Raw genomic sequence first — 18,842 nt, forward strand, 5'->3', positions numbered from 1 at the left:
GAGTGTGATCACGTCAGGTTATAGAGATGTTGAGTGTGATCACGTCAGGTTATAGAGATGGTGAGTGTGATCACGTCAGGTTATAGAGATGTTGAGTATGATCACGTCAGGTTATAGAGATGTTGTGTGTGATCACGTCAGGTTATAGAGATGTTGAGTGTGATCACGTCAGGTTATAGAGATGTTGAGTGTGATCACGTCAGGTTATAGAGATGTTGAGTGTGATCACGTCAGGTTATAGAGATGTTGAGTGTGATCACGTCAGGTTATAGAGATGCTGTGTGTGATCACGTCAGGTTATAGAGATGTTGTGTGTTATCACGTCAGGTTATAGAGATGTGTGTGATCACGTCAGGTTATAGAGATGTGTGTGATCAAGTCAGGTTATAGAGATGTTGAGTGTGATCACGTCAGGTTATAGAGATGTTGAGTGTGATCACGTCAGGTTATAGAGATGTTGTGTGTTATCACGTCAGGCTATAGAGATGTTGAGTGTGATCACGTCAGGTTATAGAGATGTTGAGTGTGATCACGTCAGGTTATAGAGATGCTGTGTGATCACGTCAGGCTATAGAGATGTTGAGTGTGATCACGTCAGGTTATAGAGATGTTGAGTGTGATCACGTCAGGTTATAGAGATGTTGAGTGTGATCACGTCAAGTTATAGAGATGTGTGTGGTCACGTCAGGTTATAGAGATGTTGAGTGTGATCACGTCAGGTTATAGAGATGTTGAGTGTGATCACGTCAGGTTATAGAGATGTTGAGTGTGATCACGTCAGGTTATAGAGATGTTGAGTGTGATCACGTCAGGTTATAGAGATGTTGAGTGTGATCACGTCAGGTTATAGAGATGTTGAGTGTGATCACGTCAGGTTAAAGAGATGCTGTGTGTGATCACGTCAGGTTATAGAGGTGCTGTGTGTGATCACGTCATGTTATAGAGATGTTGAGTGTGATCACGTCAGGTGATAGAGATGTGTGTGATCACGTCAGGTTATAGAGATGTTGTGCGTGATCACGTCAGGTTATAGAGATGTTGTGTGTGATCACGTCAGGTTATAGAGATGTTGAGTGTGATCAAGTCAGGTTATAGAGATGTTGAGTGTGATCACGTCAGGTTATAGAGATGTTGAGTGTGATCACGTCAGGTTATAGAGATGTTGAGTGTGATCACGTCAGGTTATAGAGATGTTGAGTGTGATCACGTCAGGTTAAAGAGATGCTGTGTGTGATCACGTCAGGTTATAGAGGTGCTGTGTGTGATCACGTCATGTTATAGAGATGTTGAGTGTGATCACGTCAGGTTATAGAGATGTGTGTGATCACGTCAGGTTATAGAGATGTTGTGCGTGATCACGTCAGGTTATAGAGATGTTGTGTGTGATCACGTCAGGTTATAGAGATGTTGTGTGTGATCATGTCAGGTTATAGAGATGTGTGTGATCACGTCAGGTTATAGAGATGCTGTGTGTGATCACGTCAGGTTATAGAGATGTTGAGTGTGATCACGTCAGGTTATAGAGATGTTGTGTGTGATCACGTCAGGTTATAGAGATGTTGAGTGTGATCACGTCAGGTTATAGAGATGCTGTGTGATCACGTCAGGTTATAGAGATGTTGAGTGTGATCACGTCAGGTTATAGAGATGCTGTGTGTGATCACGTCAGGTTATAGAGATGTTGAGTGTGATCACGTCAGGTTATAGAGATGTTGAGTGTGATCACGTCAGGTTATAGAGATGTTGAGTGTGATCACGTCAGGTTATAGAGGTGTTGAGTGTGATCACGTCAGATTACAGAGATGTTGTGTGTGATCACGTCAGGTTATAGAGATGTTGTGTGTGATCACGTCAGGTTATAGAGATGTTGAGTGTGATCACGTCAGGTTATAGAGATGTTGAGTGTGATCACGTCAGGTTATAGAGGTGTTGAGTGTGATCACGTCAGGTTATAGGGATGCTGTGTGTGATCACGTCAGGTTATAGAGATGTTGAGTGTGATCACGTCAGGTTATAGAGATGTTGAGTGTGATCACGTCAGGTTATAGAGATGTTGAGTGTGATCACGTCAGGTTATAGAGATGTTGAGTGTGATCACGTCAGATTACAGAGATGTTGTGTGTGATCACTTCAGGTTATAGAGATGTTGTGTGTGATCACGTCAGGTTATAGTGATGTTGTGTGTGATCAGGTCAGGTTATAGAGATGTTGTGTGTGATCACGTCAGGTTATAGTGATGTTGTGTGTGATCACGTCAGGTTATAGAGATGGTGAGTGTGATCACGTCAGGTTATAGAGATGTTGTGTGTGATCACGTCAGGTTATAGTGATGTTGTGTGTGATCACGTCAGGTTATAGAGATGGTGAGTGTGATCACGTCAGGTTATAGAGATGTTGTGTGTGATCACGTCAGATTATAGAGATGTGTGTGATCACGTCAGGTTATAGAGATGGTGAGTGTGATCACGTCAGGTTATAGAGATGTTGTGTGTGATCACGTCAGGTTATAGAGATGGTGAGTGTGATCATGGAAAATTAGCTTTTTTACTATCTCTCCTCCAGTACCCACATATGTGGATTCGAACTCGGGTCATTCAGGCTAGTGGCTGCTAACTCTATAGCTTAACCACGTTTGCATGCGGCTGGGCATGGTGCTTATCCTAAAAAATGCTGCGCACAAGAAACTCTACTTCCCCTGCTATATAGACCACTTATACTTCCAATTTTAAAATAAACAATTATAACTTTTATTTTTTTATTAAAAAAAAAGTTAATTGCACCAATCTTAAAAAGTAAAAAGGTCCCCTTCCAAACCTGATAATCTATGGGGCAAGTGAAGTAGAGTTCACCTGTTTCTGTGACCTCGGCATATGAAGGGATAGTGTGGTCAGCACTATGCACAGTAGCCTTTACCTACCATGAGTTAGGTTCCATTCTGAACACTAATATAATCACACACATATTAACAAAACAAATACAAAAATAGTTACGAAAAATTTCAAGCATTAAACTCCAAGAATGATTTGTTTTCAATTGCTCCTAACTTAGGCAACTTTTATTGGTACTGTCAACAATATCTTTTAGGACGAAATGAATCACAGAATAACAACAAATACCAACAAATTCTGGCACAATATAGAGTTCATAGAAAGCACAAAGTCTAACAAGAGTTCTTTTTACAGCTACAAAATTCCCTGTCAGTGTATAATCTATAAAGGGGGGAAATAACACAGAAGAAAGACAACTTCAGTGAACATTTCAGAAGCAAACAATCACATAGTTTTGTATGAATTATGTACACATCCGTAAATAGAAATGTGATATATTAAAACAATACTGAATAGAGCTGAATAACTGTTAGACTGCAACACTTTAAAGCTAACATTTAAAAATACAATTTTAAATTATCACAAAATGTATTTTAAAATTATCCTGTACTAATATAATCATTTTAATATAGGGTCTACTACTATTTTTATAATCCAGGTATAAATTAACCATTGTAAATATTATATAAGTTGATTTTAAGTTAGTAATTTAAAAATTGTTTTGCTATAGATTAATATTTTATGAAAAAAAAGGAAATTAAGGTGGATTAGCTATTTACTGACATATATTTTTATGTTAACTTATATTGTTATTTTGTGCAAAAAGGATAAGTTAAGCTCTTGAATACTTAAAAAAAATTGTATAAATTTAATGCAGGGACTTGACAGAATACTTTTTTGAGCAAAAATATTTTTTTTTAAAATGTTATAAGTTACTCCAATTCAGATGTGAATAAAATATAAAATAAAAATTAGATACTATTTATTACAAATTAATAGCCAGAATATTCAACAAGATTGAATTTATATTTTTTGAATGCATCAAGTCTATTAATATAATTTTTTTTACAGCCAACATTTAAGTATGAAAGCTTATATACAATTTTATTTAATGAAATCATAAAACAATTTAAACAAATTTAATTGAGCTTTGGCACATTAGATTTGTAGCTTACTAAGTCACATTTAACTGAAATGAATATCAAAAGATCACTAGGCATTATGTGATAATTTCACAACAACATATCATATTAATGTTTAAAATACATAATTCTTTACATTTTAGATTAAAAAAACAGATCAAAGTTTTTAATCAACATGTAAGCAAAACATAACATCTATGTTGTGTAACATGCAGATATTTGAACATATCATTATTTTAAATTTAATTTTAATAGTTTTGACTACAACCCTAACAATAAACATAATCTTTAAAAAAATATTGTGGTTTTATAATTCAGTTAGATAAATTATTTAACCTTTAAAATCCTCTATATTCACATTATTTTTTTATATTATTTTTAGTGTTACAACATTCTTCCCTAGAAAAATAATTCCACTATTTTCTGTGAAACAAAAAATGTAATTAAAGTATACTTAGAATTATCTTTAAGTTTTATTCAATTATTTTTGTTAATTGAAACAACAAACTTGAAAAATATTTCAGGAAAAAAAATTATGTCTTTAACTTCCACTGATACAGAATCAAAAACATGAATAACTATTAACTTATTCCAAGAAATTTGTTATAAAATTATTACTGTTAAAATAAAGACGTAAATTTTAAATAAACATAAAATAACTATTTCAAACAATAAATTTGTAAAAATAAAATGTATATTTATATAATTTGTATCATGAATACTTATCAAAAGCTTTTAAAAACCTTACATTTACACATTAAAAACAAACAAGTAAGACTAAGAAGGTCAAGAAAGATGCCTTGTATCAGAGGTAGGTTATTGAAAACAACTATGGCAATGTACTGTGGCACAGCCACATACACTAAGGTTTAGCTAGGGAATCAGCTATTATATTTATGTTTCCTCTGTAAAGTTTGCTACATACCTTTCTAAATTTAAAGCTATAAGTATAGTAGCTAGAAATTAAGAGTTTGTTAAAGAATAGTTTAAAAAATAAGATTTGACTTATTTTTTTTCTGCATATATAGAAATAATTAAGCTAAAGTTCTGTTATTTTTACATATGTATTATTTTCTATGAATATTATATTTAAATTGACATAAGTATAAAAATATTTTATATTGTAAGCAAATGAATTAACACTTTGATAATATAAACAACCCCTTTTTAAAAAAATAGAATTATATAATCATTCAAGCTTGCCACCTGCGAAAAAACTAAAAACTCACTGTTGTTTTGTTATTAAAATGTTCGCACAGAAATTGGAACTGTATATTATGTTTGTAATTACTACTTCAAATTTTTAGTGAAAGTGAAATATTGAAAACAAGAACTTAGCTTTAAAATTGAAAAGAGAAAAAAAAAACTAGAATAATACACATGATGTCTAAGGTGCAGATCAAGAATTTTGTTAAACCTGTTATTTTTTTCTGGAATGTAAAAACTAAAAGAATTTATAGGAATTATACTTTATTTTACTTTAAAAAATATTGTCAGAATTTATGGATTTAATAAACAATTATACTGGTATGTTTATCGGAATGTTTTCTTTTACTTTTACTAATTAATTTACATCAGACATATCTAAAAAATAAAATGTTATATGTTAATGACTATACAAACATTTAACAAAGTACAAAAATTAGGGGAAATTAGATGCTAAATTTTTACCCATTATAAAAAAAAACCTTTAAATATAAATGTTAATATCTAAAACTATTAATCAAGAATGGGATCTAAAACATGGGTTGTAGAAAACTATTTATAGTTGATAAGCAAAAATAGAAATTATCTAGCTTTACAGAAAGAAAAAATGTTCTGAAATTTAAATTGTGTTTTGTTTTTAATCCTTTCAAGTATATTGATTTTTAGAATAGGTTTAACATTTTAACAAAGCTGAAAAAGAAGACCCAATCAAGTTTTGATTTGTCTTTTTTGTATGTTGAGATTTTGTTCCACTGATTTGTTTTATTAGAACCTATTTCTTGATGATTTTGTAATAAATTTAATAAAGTAAAATAATTCTACAACCCCTTGAATTCATTTGGACAGTGATTAAGTTACTACTTTACACTTTCCTGAAAAAAAAAACCACCGGATTTACAGTAGAAAAAAAAGTTTAATAAGTTTAAGAATTTTAAAAAATTACTACTTGTGACTTCTTAACATTTTTTTTTCGAAAAGTACATTCAGCAATGCAAAATCATCTCCAATATATTTCTGAGGTAAGGCGGATTTTAACTGTTTTTCAAATCACTCAAAAAAAAAAAGTTAGTTATTATATTTTGAAATAAACTTAAATTGTGGTTAAAAGCTATAAAGAAATTTAAATACAAATTATTTTGTAGTTTTGTCTCATTTTTTCAAGCGTTTGTTTTATTTCATTATTTTGCAAAAATAATTTATAAAACAAAAAGTAAAGCTTTCTTATTCTAATTTAATTATGTCTATTTCTGTAACACTATTTCTATTTTTCCCACACAATAAGTAAGGCTTGGAAAGAATTAATAAATAGCAGAACTAAGCAAAAGATATAAATGTTTATCTACACAAACAATATAATTTTATCTTACAATATAAACAAATATCATTCAATTATTTTCATAAAGTTTAAGAGAAACAATGAGCAAATTATCTTATAAATTAATTCATAATACACAACATCTAATGGCGGGATGTAAGGATAACATAATAATAGAGGACAGTACTTAGAGTCTGCGTTTTCATTTTATTAAAAATTAAATAGAGAATTAATTAAAATAAAATGAATTTAAAGTATTTTAGTACGAACATGATGAATGTGAAGAACTTTAGTAGTAACATGCTTATTAACAAGACAAAATAAAAGCAAACATGCTGCAAAATTCTCTATTGGCACAAGGCTAAATAAGAGCTGGATGGTTCAAATGTTGTACTCAGGCAACCTTCAGCTTTGTGATGAGTTTCTTCTCCCTGATGATGCTTGAAGCATGAATTCATCAGTCCACATCTGGTCATTTCTTCAGCCTGGTCTTGCGCTGTCTCCTCCTGGAATAACTTCTGGACAGGTCAGCCATCTTGCACAAAAGGGGAACTCTTTGCGAAAGGTCGGCAGCCATCTTGAAAAGAGGTAGATTCCTCAGATAGATCCCAAACTCCGTCCAGAGCCATCAGCAAAAGTTGTAAGGACACACAACATGCGAGAAGAGAAAATGAGACAATAGAGGGTTAAGATAGGAAGCAATTCAAACATGAACGTTAGCTCAATAATTTAGTGATAGAATGCGCAAAGAATTTGATGCAAATCAGAGTGAGATAATAACATGCAAGTCATAGCACCTGTAATATCATTCTTTAAATTACCTTTTGCAATGTATGTTGTAAAGAAAATATAAGCATTCAAATCTTAAATGTGCATAAATAATTCATAAAATATAAACTTTACTAGACTTATTAAAGTTTAGATATTTGTTTATAATGTTCTTTTTTTTTTCATTTAAAGCATTATAGCAGGCTGCAATTGATATTTGTTATAAAATAAACAATGAATCATTAGTTAAGTTACACATACTTCTAGATGTCAATAACTTGTTTATCTGTACTTTTGAATAACTACAACTAAAATTGTTAATAACAAGGAAATAGATAAATAAATCTGAAAAAGAAGAAATAAGATCAGAAAGAAACAATTCAGTTTCAAACTATTATTTATTTGTCTAAACTATTTTTTAAACTGTTTCTTTTACGTTAAAAAAAATATATTCACTCATTTGTTATGAATAATAGACAAATAAAAATAATTTCAAACTGAGCATAGAGAACAAATAAAGAAGATTTGTAACATTTTCTGCTTGTAATGCAATATGCTTGTCAAATATATTTTTTAACTTAAAAATAGTCTCGTATTTCTAGAAATATTATATATTAAATAAAAGTGCATGCCTCCATAAATTAGTTCTTAAAATCTCTTGGGTCTGCTTGCAAGGCAGAGAATGTTACTTTGAAACAAGAATTAAATATTTCATCTTGTTAATATCATGCAAATCATAATAACTAAAGAGTGATATGAAGACAACACATTTTTTTTTCTAATTTCCTTACTGTTTTTGAGAGAATTTGTATAACCAATATCTTTTTTAAAAATGCTAGATAATATGTCAAAATGAGAAAGTGTTTTTTTTTTTTTTGTAATATAATCTGGCGTTGTGTTGAAGAAATACAAAACATACAAAGAAAGAAGAAATATTCAAACATGATTCGGCAGTGTTTTTGTAATAATAAATTAGGAAATTTCCAAATCCTTTTAATTAATTAACAAAACAAAGAAGATGCTTACATATACTTCAATGCAAGCTTATGAAGAACCTGTCCAAATTTTTTTTCTACAATCAATACCACTAGTTCAGTCATAGTTTGACATCCATGTCATTTACCAGTAAATGAAACATACGTTGGCTATTTGTTTTGTAATGTAAAACATCCCACAAAGTAACAGCTAATCCCTTGTTAAGATCTTGATAGTTCACTTCCACATTGAAAGATATAGACATCAACCGCGTTAACAAACCTCCGAGAAAGTGTAGCGTTAACTTCAATCCCGGCAAAAAAATTTTCTCATGCTTTCCATCGTCTGGTCTTGTCTGTGTTAAAATATCCTTGAAAACTGTTTGAGGTAAATCCTTCCAATGAAACAACAGCATTGGATGAGTGTGAAAATGTCAGCAAGCAAGCAAACATGGAGTGGTTGCAAAAACTAATTTCTGATCAATTTTTTTTTTAAAACCTTACCTCAATAATGTCCTGTAAAATAAGGTTGTAGAGTGGTTATGGGGACCACCTACTAGGAATTATATTTATTTAAAATGAGAAGAAAAAACCTTTGAATTAAAATAAATCTGTGGCAAGCCTTAAAATGATGCCACTGCTGATCAAGTTTAGTAACATGTATTTAACTTTAGTGTTTAAATTGCAAACAGCCAAATAGACATTTTAAAAAGATTCTGCATTTAATTTTAGTTTGTTCTTTTTTTTTTTAAGAGTAAAATTATGCAAGTTTTGTGCCACTTTTTTAAAATTTATTGGAAAAAATCCATCAAGTATAAATTTTTTAAATTCAGCAAATTAATGAAACATGTTCATTAATAATGCAAGTAAAAATATAGTTTGCAATTTAAAACAATTTAAAGCTAAAATACTTAGTAAAAAAGTGTGTTGTAAAAGTTGTAAAAAAAGTTTGAAACTTACCAGTTGCTTAAGTGATTATAAAATTATGCCCTTATATTTAGAGTTTTTTGTTTTTAAAACAACTACAATACATTTTACAAAATATAATAAAACCTTATAGAATGGACAAAAAAGGGAGTTGAAATTGTAAGGAGTAAATGTACACATGAACACCAGACCTTGATGTGCTGAATAAACTGATGTCTTGGTCTTTGCCCTTGCCGATACTAACAACCAAATAAGGTTTGTTTACATTTTTCCAAAATCTCTAATTCAACCAATCAGCAACCACCACCATGTTTCTTATTTATAAGACTTTTGTAACCTTCATCAGACAACAGACATCAGAGCACAGATAGCTTAACCTATAATAACAGATGAAACAAGATTTATCTGTTAAAAATATAATTTACAAAAGCAGTAAAATAATTGTGGAAATTAAAATATTATTTGATATTGTCATTAAGCTTCTATTATTTTTACTTTTTATATTGACAAGTTATTGAAAATATAAAAAGAAACAGAAAACAAAGTGATAATAGATTCTTAATATCTTTTGTATATACATTGAAATTGGCAGGATACTTAATCACATCCAAGTCTAGTGCTTGAAAATTTTATACACATTTTTATTTTCCTATTTAAAAAGGAATATTTTTAATTTATTGGTAATCTAATAAGATTAAATAAATGGCATTTTTGAAGTCCATATTAAGGTAATATCATGCTGAAAAGAATAAATGACATTTTCTACACAAGTTGAAATATTTCTAACTAAAAATATACTATCTTGTATTACCTGCATGAGATTCTCTTAAAAAAGCATTTCAAAGCTCTAGCCACTAAACAAACTGCTAGCAAATTGCCCCAAAAACACAATAATAATTTTTAAAATTAGATCAATACACTTGTTTAACTGACCCATGTCCATAAATAATTAGAAAAGATCTTAATAAATAATAATTAAAAAAAAAAAATCATGTCGCACTAACCTTTCTGGACTTTCATGAAGGTCTGGCCAATTCATCAAGATATCCAGATTTCTTTGTCTACCACTGCCAAATGTTTTCATTCACAGCCAACTATTTTTGTTCCTCATTAACCATATTTAGGAAAAAAAAATGGAGCCACAGTATTCTCCTCATTACTTAAAATATCAAACAGCGTCAATGTTTCAGTTTCCTGATTAGACATCAGCCTCCTTGCAGCAAATTTTAATCGGAATGTTAATCTTTTCTAAATCTGTTTATATCTTCCAACACCCACTTTCAGCAAACAGCCTAACCACTAAACGTCCCAGGAAAATACAGCAAAGTAATTCAAGCACCACAAACAATAATTAATGTTTGAACAATTAAAGGCCTCAGGTATCAATAAATAATTCAACTTTCAGTTTAAACATTTTGATGTCGACTAAATTCACAGGTTGGCAGCTGGCGTATCATGGAATACACTGATCAACAGCAACTGCAACGACACTAGCGCAAGTTGTTTCCATTTGGTGCCACATTCTACAACAAGGAACAGCAAGTCAACATGACCAGAAAAATCAAATATGCTAGCCCTTCCACTAAACGCAGCTCTAAAATCAATGTTATGTGTGATGACAACTGAGTATAACAAAAGATATAATCTTTATCTGTCAATTATGTTTTAAGCAACTGCAAGAATTTTGAAAATATTGATCTTCATTCTATTTTTAATTAATTTTCTGGACTTCTATCACCAAGTATTTTAAACGTTCGTAGAACATCTTGATCGTCACATTTTGAATTCAGCATTTAAAACTTTGAAATTTTTTATATTTGGTAATTTCTTCCCTTGTGTCTCTATTGTCACAATATGTTTTCACTACAGCAATATGTTTTTAGTTTTCCTATTCTTGGATGTTTCTCTCCTTACGCTGAGTTGACATGTGGGTGCAGATCGTTATGTTGGGCATGGAGATCACTGGACGACGAAAATGGACAGGAATGCTAATGGGGTGGAACACAGGTGGGCCGTCATGCTCTACAGAGTTCTCAAACAGACTGCCAATGTTTGTGTTGTGCACGGAGATAGGCATGTAGTGGGTGCCTTGTGGGTGGAGGATGAACCCAGGCAGGGCAACAGAGGAACTGTTGTTTTCATTGCTGCGATTCGAGACCTGGCTACCAGACTTGTTCGGGCGTCTCTTTGAGCAGTCGTTGGATACGGAGGCGGAGTGGAACTCGTCCGAGTTTGGAGAGTTGTTCCCCTCGTTTTGTCCATCGTTGCGGTAAATGGTGTTGGAGTTTCCCAAGCTGGCATGCCTGGTCTTGTGCTTGTTGCTCTTCCATTTCAGCTGGCTCTGGTCGTCTTCAAGGTCGCGGCTGCTGGTGCTGGAGCTGGTGTCGCTGGGGTGCCCGTGGTTGTGGTGATGATGCTGCATGTGGTGGTGCATGTGGTGATGGTGACCCTCCTGGGAAAATCGTTTGGTGATGTTGTGTTTGAATTTGTAAACGTTGTCCCTAAAAGAGAAAGATATAGTAAAAGTTAGATGGGTATTGAAAGGCCAGTAACTGCTGTTTGTTTTTTTAAATTTAAAAATGATCATAAAAATTAAGAAAAAGATAAATGGAGAAATTGACCAAAAACAAAATGGTAAAAAATAGACAATTTTACTCTTTCTGCAAAAATGAAACTTTGCTTTGTTTGTATTGATGGGATGTGCGGGCAGGGATGTATATGCAGCACTATGCATGGTAGGGGAAGGGGGTCATGGTTATTCCTGATAAGGGGACTTGATTGTGAAATATTTAATGTTATGTATTTGGAAACAAATAGTTCACTTAAGCACTTATACTCAAATAGTGTCTTATGAAGTTCATATTTAAGCTACATTTGTGTCAATTCAGTAGGCCTATTCTTTGTCTCAAAACAATTTTATCTAACATTAATAGTATTTTTAAAACTTTAACAAAATATTTTATTTTCAGGCTTTTTAAAATTTTAGTTCAAAATAAAATATTACATTGTCTGAAAAAAAAAGAGATAAACAAATTTCATTTGAAACATTATTTCTGAAAAAAAAAGCAACATATTAAAATTTTCTGAACCATGGCAGTTTGGTATTTTCTAATATAACCCATCTTTCTACCCTACTTCTATTTCAGATGTAATAGCAAATAAAACATTGAGTAATCATAGAGAAATAGATAAGAAAACAGACTAATGAGTGATGGTGTGAGTGTGTTTTTATCTCTTATCTCATCTTTAAAAAGGTGAAACAGAAATAAAAATGAAACAAATGCGAGTGGGAAGAATTATGTACGTGTAGTCTTGTTTAGCATCTTCTAGGAAACTTTGAAATAGCTTTTGTTTGATCTTGTACGCACTTGATCCGCTAAGATTGAAACAAATAGAAAAAGATGTAGCACAGAACACTGGCATCTTAGCATAGCAGTGATGAAAAAAAGCTAATGAAAATAGAAAATAATGAAAGTTTTATAAAATGAAAAAAGTGTAGTGTGATGCATTTTCTAAATTTTATACTTTCCACAAAGTTTTAATAAAGTTCTTATTAATGCATGATTATAAAAAAAACTCTAAAAATTTTGCTGTGATTAACATTTAATTTTTTAAAATACTTCAGAAGTTAAACTTTGACAGTGTTTGTCATAAGAAAGAGTTATGTATTGTAAAATGAAATATAAATCAAAATTAAGCTATGATGTCCCTAAATTGTCCAAGGATAGACTCTTCCAAAATTAGGTGTTTTAAGTTGGTAGTGCAATTGAAATCTTGTTTAGTTTTATGGATAAAAATTAAGGTCAGGCGTATGGTAGGTCTAGGTTTGGTGTTACTGTTAGTGATAGGGTTAGCATTGACATTAGTAGGTCATAAATGTGTATTTAGTTAACTGCCAGTAACCTAATGGTCCTTTTTTAATAAGATTCTATTAGCTGACACAAGTATAAAAAAAATTAATTATGAAACAAACTGCAGCCTACATAGTATGAGATTTTAATTAAGAAAAAAGGGGAGACTACAACAACAAAATGACAAGAAATCTGGTCAATCAAAAAAAAATTACCTTGAAGAGGTTGATCCACTAGGGGAAGTTTTCTCCATGTTGGAGAGATCTGACACATAACCACTGCTGCCCATACCATTCTGGTCAGAAGTTGACCCCAAGCCATGCAGGTGATTGGAGTATGAAAACAGAGGAACCATACCTGCACAGAAGAAAGTCTACTTATTGTCTAAATGTATCAATACAATTATTTTTCTAGAAAGCAGAATATCATGATCAATATTTACTGAACATTATTAGAGCACACTAATCGTTTTTAAGTAGAAAAATAAAAAGGCAGGAAGTTTCAAGAATAAAGGTTTTACAATTTTTAAAAAAAGTGTTTTTTTTTAAACATTTAGATCACAGTTCATTAAGGAACATCAGTTTTAGGAGAGTACTGAACTGTAATTTGGATGTTAAAAAAAAGGTTAAATTTAAAAAAACAAAACAAGAGGAATTATTTGAAGATTCTAAATATGAGATAATTAAAAAAAAAACTATTATATTTAAATTTTCAAAGTATCACTACCATTAATTGACAACATCTAGTAGAACTAATATTGACACATATTGTAGTCTACAGTCATCTCTGAACTACAACTGAATATGCTAATCTAAGACATTTTTTGTTTTGTTTTAAGAAAGAGCGCGGCAGTTAAAAATGTGACCAACTCACAGTTAGACCCTGATCCAGACTCTGACACACTCTTAGAGGAAGTGATGCCATGCTGCTGTTCCCCAAGCAGTGACCGCAGGTGCTGGTCACGGTTTTTGTTTTCGCTGCTGCTGTGGTTTTCATCCTGCGACACAAACCCGCTGGATGATGCTGAGTAGAAGCTTGACCTTTGCTGCAAGAAGGCTGGCTGACCGCTGATGTCTCCGTCTAATCTTGTCAGATCAGATTTCTCCACCTCACCGTTCATGGTACCATGTGGTGCAGTCAAGTGTGGTGTGTGTGAAATTTCTAAACATTGGAAAAGCAAAAAATTCATTTTAGGAAAATTATGAAACACCATCTTGAGTTTTAAAGAAAAATTTCAAGACAATGAATTAGAACAAGAAGTAATATAATAACAAGACAAATATATTTTTCAGTACAGATTTTTAAAAATGGAAACAGTTATAGTTGTACTATTCTGTGTTTGATTATGGCATATTTAGTATAAACAGACCAGGCCTTAAAAGGCAACTCTCTAAAGGCTAAAGGTCACACTGTGCTGCCCAAATCAACCCCTGTATATTACAAAACAATTTTATTCAAGGGATCTAATTCATAATTCAAAGGTGTTATAATAAAATAGAGCTATTTTGGCTATCACTTTACTTAACATAAGAGGATAATCCAATTGTTTTTAAGATCTGTAATATCACACCAACTATCTGCTTATAAAAGGAAAATTCTAAAAAAAAAATGTATTCTTACGCTCAGTGATAAATTTCTTGCTAGCGTTTTCCAGATGGTTCATAAATTTCTTACAAAATGGATCCATGGCATTAACACTCTCGACTTCAACAAGAAACCTCATGGCTTCATCCTGGAATACATTTTTATACATTCTTATTATTTCTTCAGATTTAAACACATAGGTATAGTATGTATAAAATGCTATTTATTGGAATAAAATTGAAGAAAAAGTAAATTATTTAAAAATTCTAAAACGTTTTACTTTCTAATCTGTGTTTATCTGCAAAAGATATTACTATTTAAATTTATTGTAAAATTAAACCTGGAGAGTAACTTAGCAAAAAATTAAATAAACAAAAGACAGTAAACTAATACCTGAGCTTCTTTGAAACCCATGTAGAACTTAGTGGCACAACAGTTGCGTTCAGATGGTGCTGGCTGTGGTTTATCCTCCCTCGAATTTTCTGAAATTTACAGAATGCCAATTTAATTTTAAAATATATAAATATATTTTTAAAATATTCGTATCACATATTTGAACAGCAAATGATTTTCTAATACTTTGTATTTGTATTCTTATGTGGTTTATAAGTCAAGTCTATTCAAAATGTCATCATATTTATGATGCCATAAGATTTCTATTTATTTTAGATTTAAATAATGGGTTGGATCTTAGATCATGATAACATTCGTCTATTTTGAAATTTCTAAAGAATTTAAGTAAGACCTACTCACTTTTTTCGTAATCATCTACTTTCTGTTGCAGCATATTTATATGCTTGATGGCCATTTCAATTATTTCTGTCTTTTCTATTCTACCTTGCCCCTATAATAATATAAAGAAACATGTTTTAAAATATTTTCAATATATAAGATAACAGTTCATTTGTTTAAAATTATATTTTGTAAAGATTGTTATGTACAGATTGAGTTAAATTATAATAACAACTGTATGTGTCAAATTCTAAGATTATTTTTTTATTTAAAAAATTATTTCAAATTAAAAACACAAAGTAATCTTTAAAAAAAATATGATTAGTATTTTTAAATTATACTAGGGTTATAAATAGAATAGTTTTATAATCAAGCTTAAAAATGATATACTCAATAAAAATTGATATAAATCTCTAAAAATCTAAATAAAACTATACTAATCTATCTAAGAAGAATGGAATAAATCTCATCTGTCAATTACCGGTACCTGCTTGTGGTAGCTACTGGGTATGAGGCGGCTCAAGTCTGCAAGACAGTTATTCATCCTGTCTCGGCGCCGTTTCTCTATGATACGATGGGACATTGGATCCTAAAGCAAAGTGGACAAGTACACAAATTACATCCTTGTTTTAGACAACAGTCCTAGTTAAAATGTTAGTTAAAACTATAGGAAAATACAAATTTCAAATACTAAGAAACAATTCTTTAAAAACTAGAATGATTTTCAGAACGCAAACTCACCCTTGGAATTTTTTGACGTTTAAGACTGAGCTCAAATTCATCAGCAGCCGTGGCAAAATTCAACAGCCTGGAACATACATTTTAAATAAGGACATTAGTTATTGCATGTTTAAATTGGTCAATTTTTAATATGTAACATATATGTATTTTATAAAAATAGATTTTCAACAAATTTAACATATTTTCAACACATTTAATTAATATATTATTCACCATTCACAAAAGAAAATTGCATTTTTTAATAATATTTATAGTCAAAGTCTGCAAAACATAATCAATTTTTAATATACTAATTGGAACATGTAATTTAATGGAGATCTGCTTTTTTAAAAATAGAGCCTGTTGATTAAAATTTCAACTCAGGATACTGTCCCTTTATTGAGCAGCTTTGAATTATCATTGTTACAGATGATTTTTTAAAATCAATTTAATTTTTAAATTTTTTCGTCAGAGTTTAAGTTACATTTTGCTTGCAAGGTGTGGGGAAATAAAACATGATTTTAAATTGGGGAGTGAGAATTTAAGTAAACAACTTGTCAAGTAAATTAAACATTTATCTAATTAATGGGAGGTCACTCAGATATTATTAGTGATTTTTTTAAAATTTTGGTTATAGGCCTTAACTATAAAAATTATAAAATAAAAATTAATACAGAAACTCCTGAATTTTCGGATCTTGTTTAGATGAGCCCCGCCAATAAGTTAACCACCACCGCCCAAAAAAAAAAATTATGAAATAAAAGGACATGAAACTTGTACTTTTTAGATTTTAGTTTTTATTGAAATTGGGACATTTCATTTTATTAAATACATGCAATAACAGGTACATGTTTCGTGTTGGTAAAGAAAAATAATCCTGTTTAGACCTAGCGATCCATTGGGCAGATGAAGTTGAGATAACATGTTTCTTGACTTCGGATACGAAGGGAGGGTGTGGTCAGCACATTCCCCAGAATTTGATCAGCACTTAGCCCAGCCTTAACGTGTATTAGGCACCAGTGCTTCTGCCAGACTTTTTTCTCTGGGGGGGGGGGGGGACGACGACACTGTTAAAAGTATATTTCTATATAAGAGGTCGTCCATAAATGGCGTCACACTCGTAGGGGGGAGGGCGGGTCCGTAATTTTGTGACGGTGTGTGACAGGGGGGGGGGGGGCAGATGGTGTGACGTCACTTTTTTGCATTATAAAAAAGCAATGTTAGAAAAAGAGCTTTAGCCGAAAACGGTTTTAATAAATTATAATAGGAATTGATGAAAATAATCTATGTTGACAATTTTCTGACAAGATTTCGGAAAAATATTGATTTTTTAAGAAAAATTCAACAGCAACTTTGGGGGGGGGGGGGGGGGGGGGGGGTTGTAGGCTGAGGTGTGACGTTATTTTAGGAGGGGGGGGGGGGCTGACTTTTTGTGACGACGTGTGACGGAGGGGAGGGGGGTAAAAATCGACCAAAAAAAGTGTGACGTCATTTATGGATGACCCCTAAATTACATTCAGTTGGGGGGGGGGGGTGCAAATTGAAAGTTTGTTTCCGGGCGCCGGGAAGGGTCGCTACGCCTCTGGTTGACTATCAATATAATAATAGGCTTTCAGACCTTGGTTGTCCGAGATTGAGTTGTATAATAGTAAGTATATTTTAGACTTTAAATGAGGGCTACTTGTGCATATCGTGTTCATGGCATCGGGCAAGAATAGCCTACACTCTAAAGATTTTTTAAAAATATCTAAAGATGTTGCGCCAAGGTTATAAAACACGTGACAATATAGATCTAGAACTCGACTATGCGTTGGTTGTTTTTCCTCAATTATTGTTCTACATACTTATCATATTTTGTTTATTCTCTCAAAGAATGTTTTAATTTTTTTTTAGATGCACTGAACAAAAAGTTGTAACAGAAGAGCGTAGCGATAAAAATAATGGCGGCCCTGATTAAATAGATTGTAACAGCTGATCTAAGTTTGATTTATAATAGTCGTTCGACATCGAACTAAGATTTCAGACAGATAGGCCTAGTCTCTAACTATGTAGATCTAGGCCTAAATAAATGTGTAGCCTAAAAAAATTATTTTCTCGCATTTGTAAATTTTAAATCTTTTCAACTATTGTGTTTTTCTTTTGAATTTGTTATTTGTTAGTAAAATGGACCAAAAAACGGGTTTTAATCAAGAATGATCTAGATCTAGAACTTTTCAGACAACTGGGCCGGTGATTTTTTTTTTTTCGCCCCCCCCCCCCCCCCCCCTCCCTTTATTTTTTTATTAGGCCTAATTTACGAAACCTATTGTTCAAAGGTTCAGCGATACTGCGTTTGTTATTCTCTAGTACGCTTCATAACGGTTTATGTACTCAACCTTGTGGTAATCAAAGAGAAACAAACCAATTATCGTAGCTGTTCCCAGAATCCTGCGCGCTCAACAGCAGACGGCCGCTGGTTGTCGCCTGGAACGTTTAATCAGCACGTGCATGGGCACGAGACTTGCGCAGTTTCTCCTCACCCCACCCCCCCTTCCCATATCGATAAAAAAACCAACCTTTCCTCTCTACCCGTTTGTGGTTCTCTCTCCCTTTTCTCTCCCCCCCCCCCCCCCCCCCCCCCCTTCAGCATGGGGAAACGCGATACACCGCACCCGCCGTTTGGCTGATTGTCACCGCCGCGTCGTCCGTCACGAACGGTTTGTCATCCATCATGGCGGCCAGCTCGTGACCCGCACGTGTTCGACCTGCTCGCCGGGAATTCCCGATAAATGTGTCCGCGCCGTTGGCCCTATACA

General features: G+C 32.3%; 1 protein-coding gene across 6 annotated transcripts in view; it reads right to left on the reverse strand.

Moving 5' to 3' along the window:
• Positions 1-8,407: 8,407 nt before the first annotated feature.
• LOC131929435 (transcription factor cwo) overlaps positions 8,408-18,842 on the reverse strand; it is a 41,566-nt gene continuing 31,131 nt past the window's right edge. For 2 of the 6 annotated variants that reach the window (XM_059285640.1, XM_059285639.1), the window contains 10 exons: positions 16,069-16,135; positions 15,809-15,916; positions 15,349-15,439; positions 14,989-15,077; positions 14,632-14,743; positions 13,885-14,172; positions 13,227-13,368; positions 12,465-12,536; positions 10,165-11,661; positions 8,408-9,537 (listed from right to left, as the gene is read on the reverse strand). In XM_059285640.1, the coding sequence (XP_059141623.1) occupies positions 11,049-11,661; positions 12,465-12,536; positions 13,227-13,368; positions 13,885-14,172; positions 14,632-14,743; positions 14,989-15,077; positions 15,349-15,439; positions 15,809-15,916; positions 16,069-16,135 (1,582 nt within the window). In that variant the 3' untranslated portion in view covers positions 8,408-9,537; positions 10,165-11,048. Of the gene's footprint in view, positions 9,538-9,738; positions 9,810-10,164; positions 11,662-12,464; positions 12,537-13,226; positions 13,369-13,884; positions 14,173-14,631; positions 14,744-14,988; positions 15,078-15,348; positions 15,440-15,808; positions 15,917-16,068; positions 16,136-18,842 lie in introns of all 6 variants that reach the window. The other 4 variants (XM_059285638.1, XM_059285637.1, XM_059285642.1 and 1 more) reach the window with 4 other exon arrangements.

Source organism: Physella acuta, unplaced genomic scaffold (assembly GCF_028476545.2).
Source record: "Physella acuta isolate Inbredline_101_S28 unplaced genomic scaffold, ASM2847654v3 ptg001628l, whole genome shotgun sequence".
NCBI lineage: Eukaryota > Metazoa > Mollusca > Gastropoda > Physidae > Physella > Physella acuta.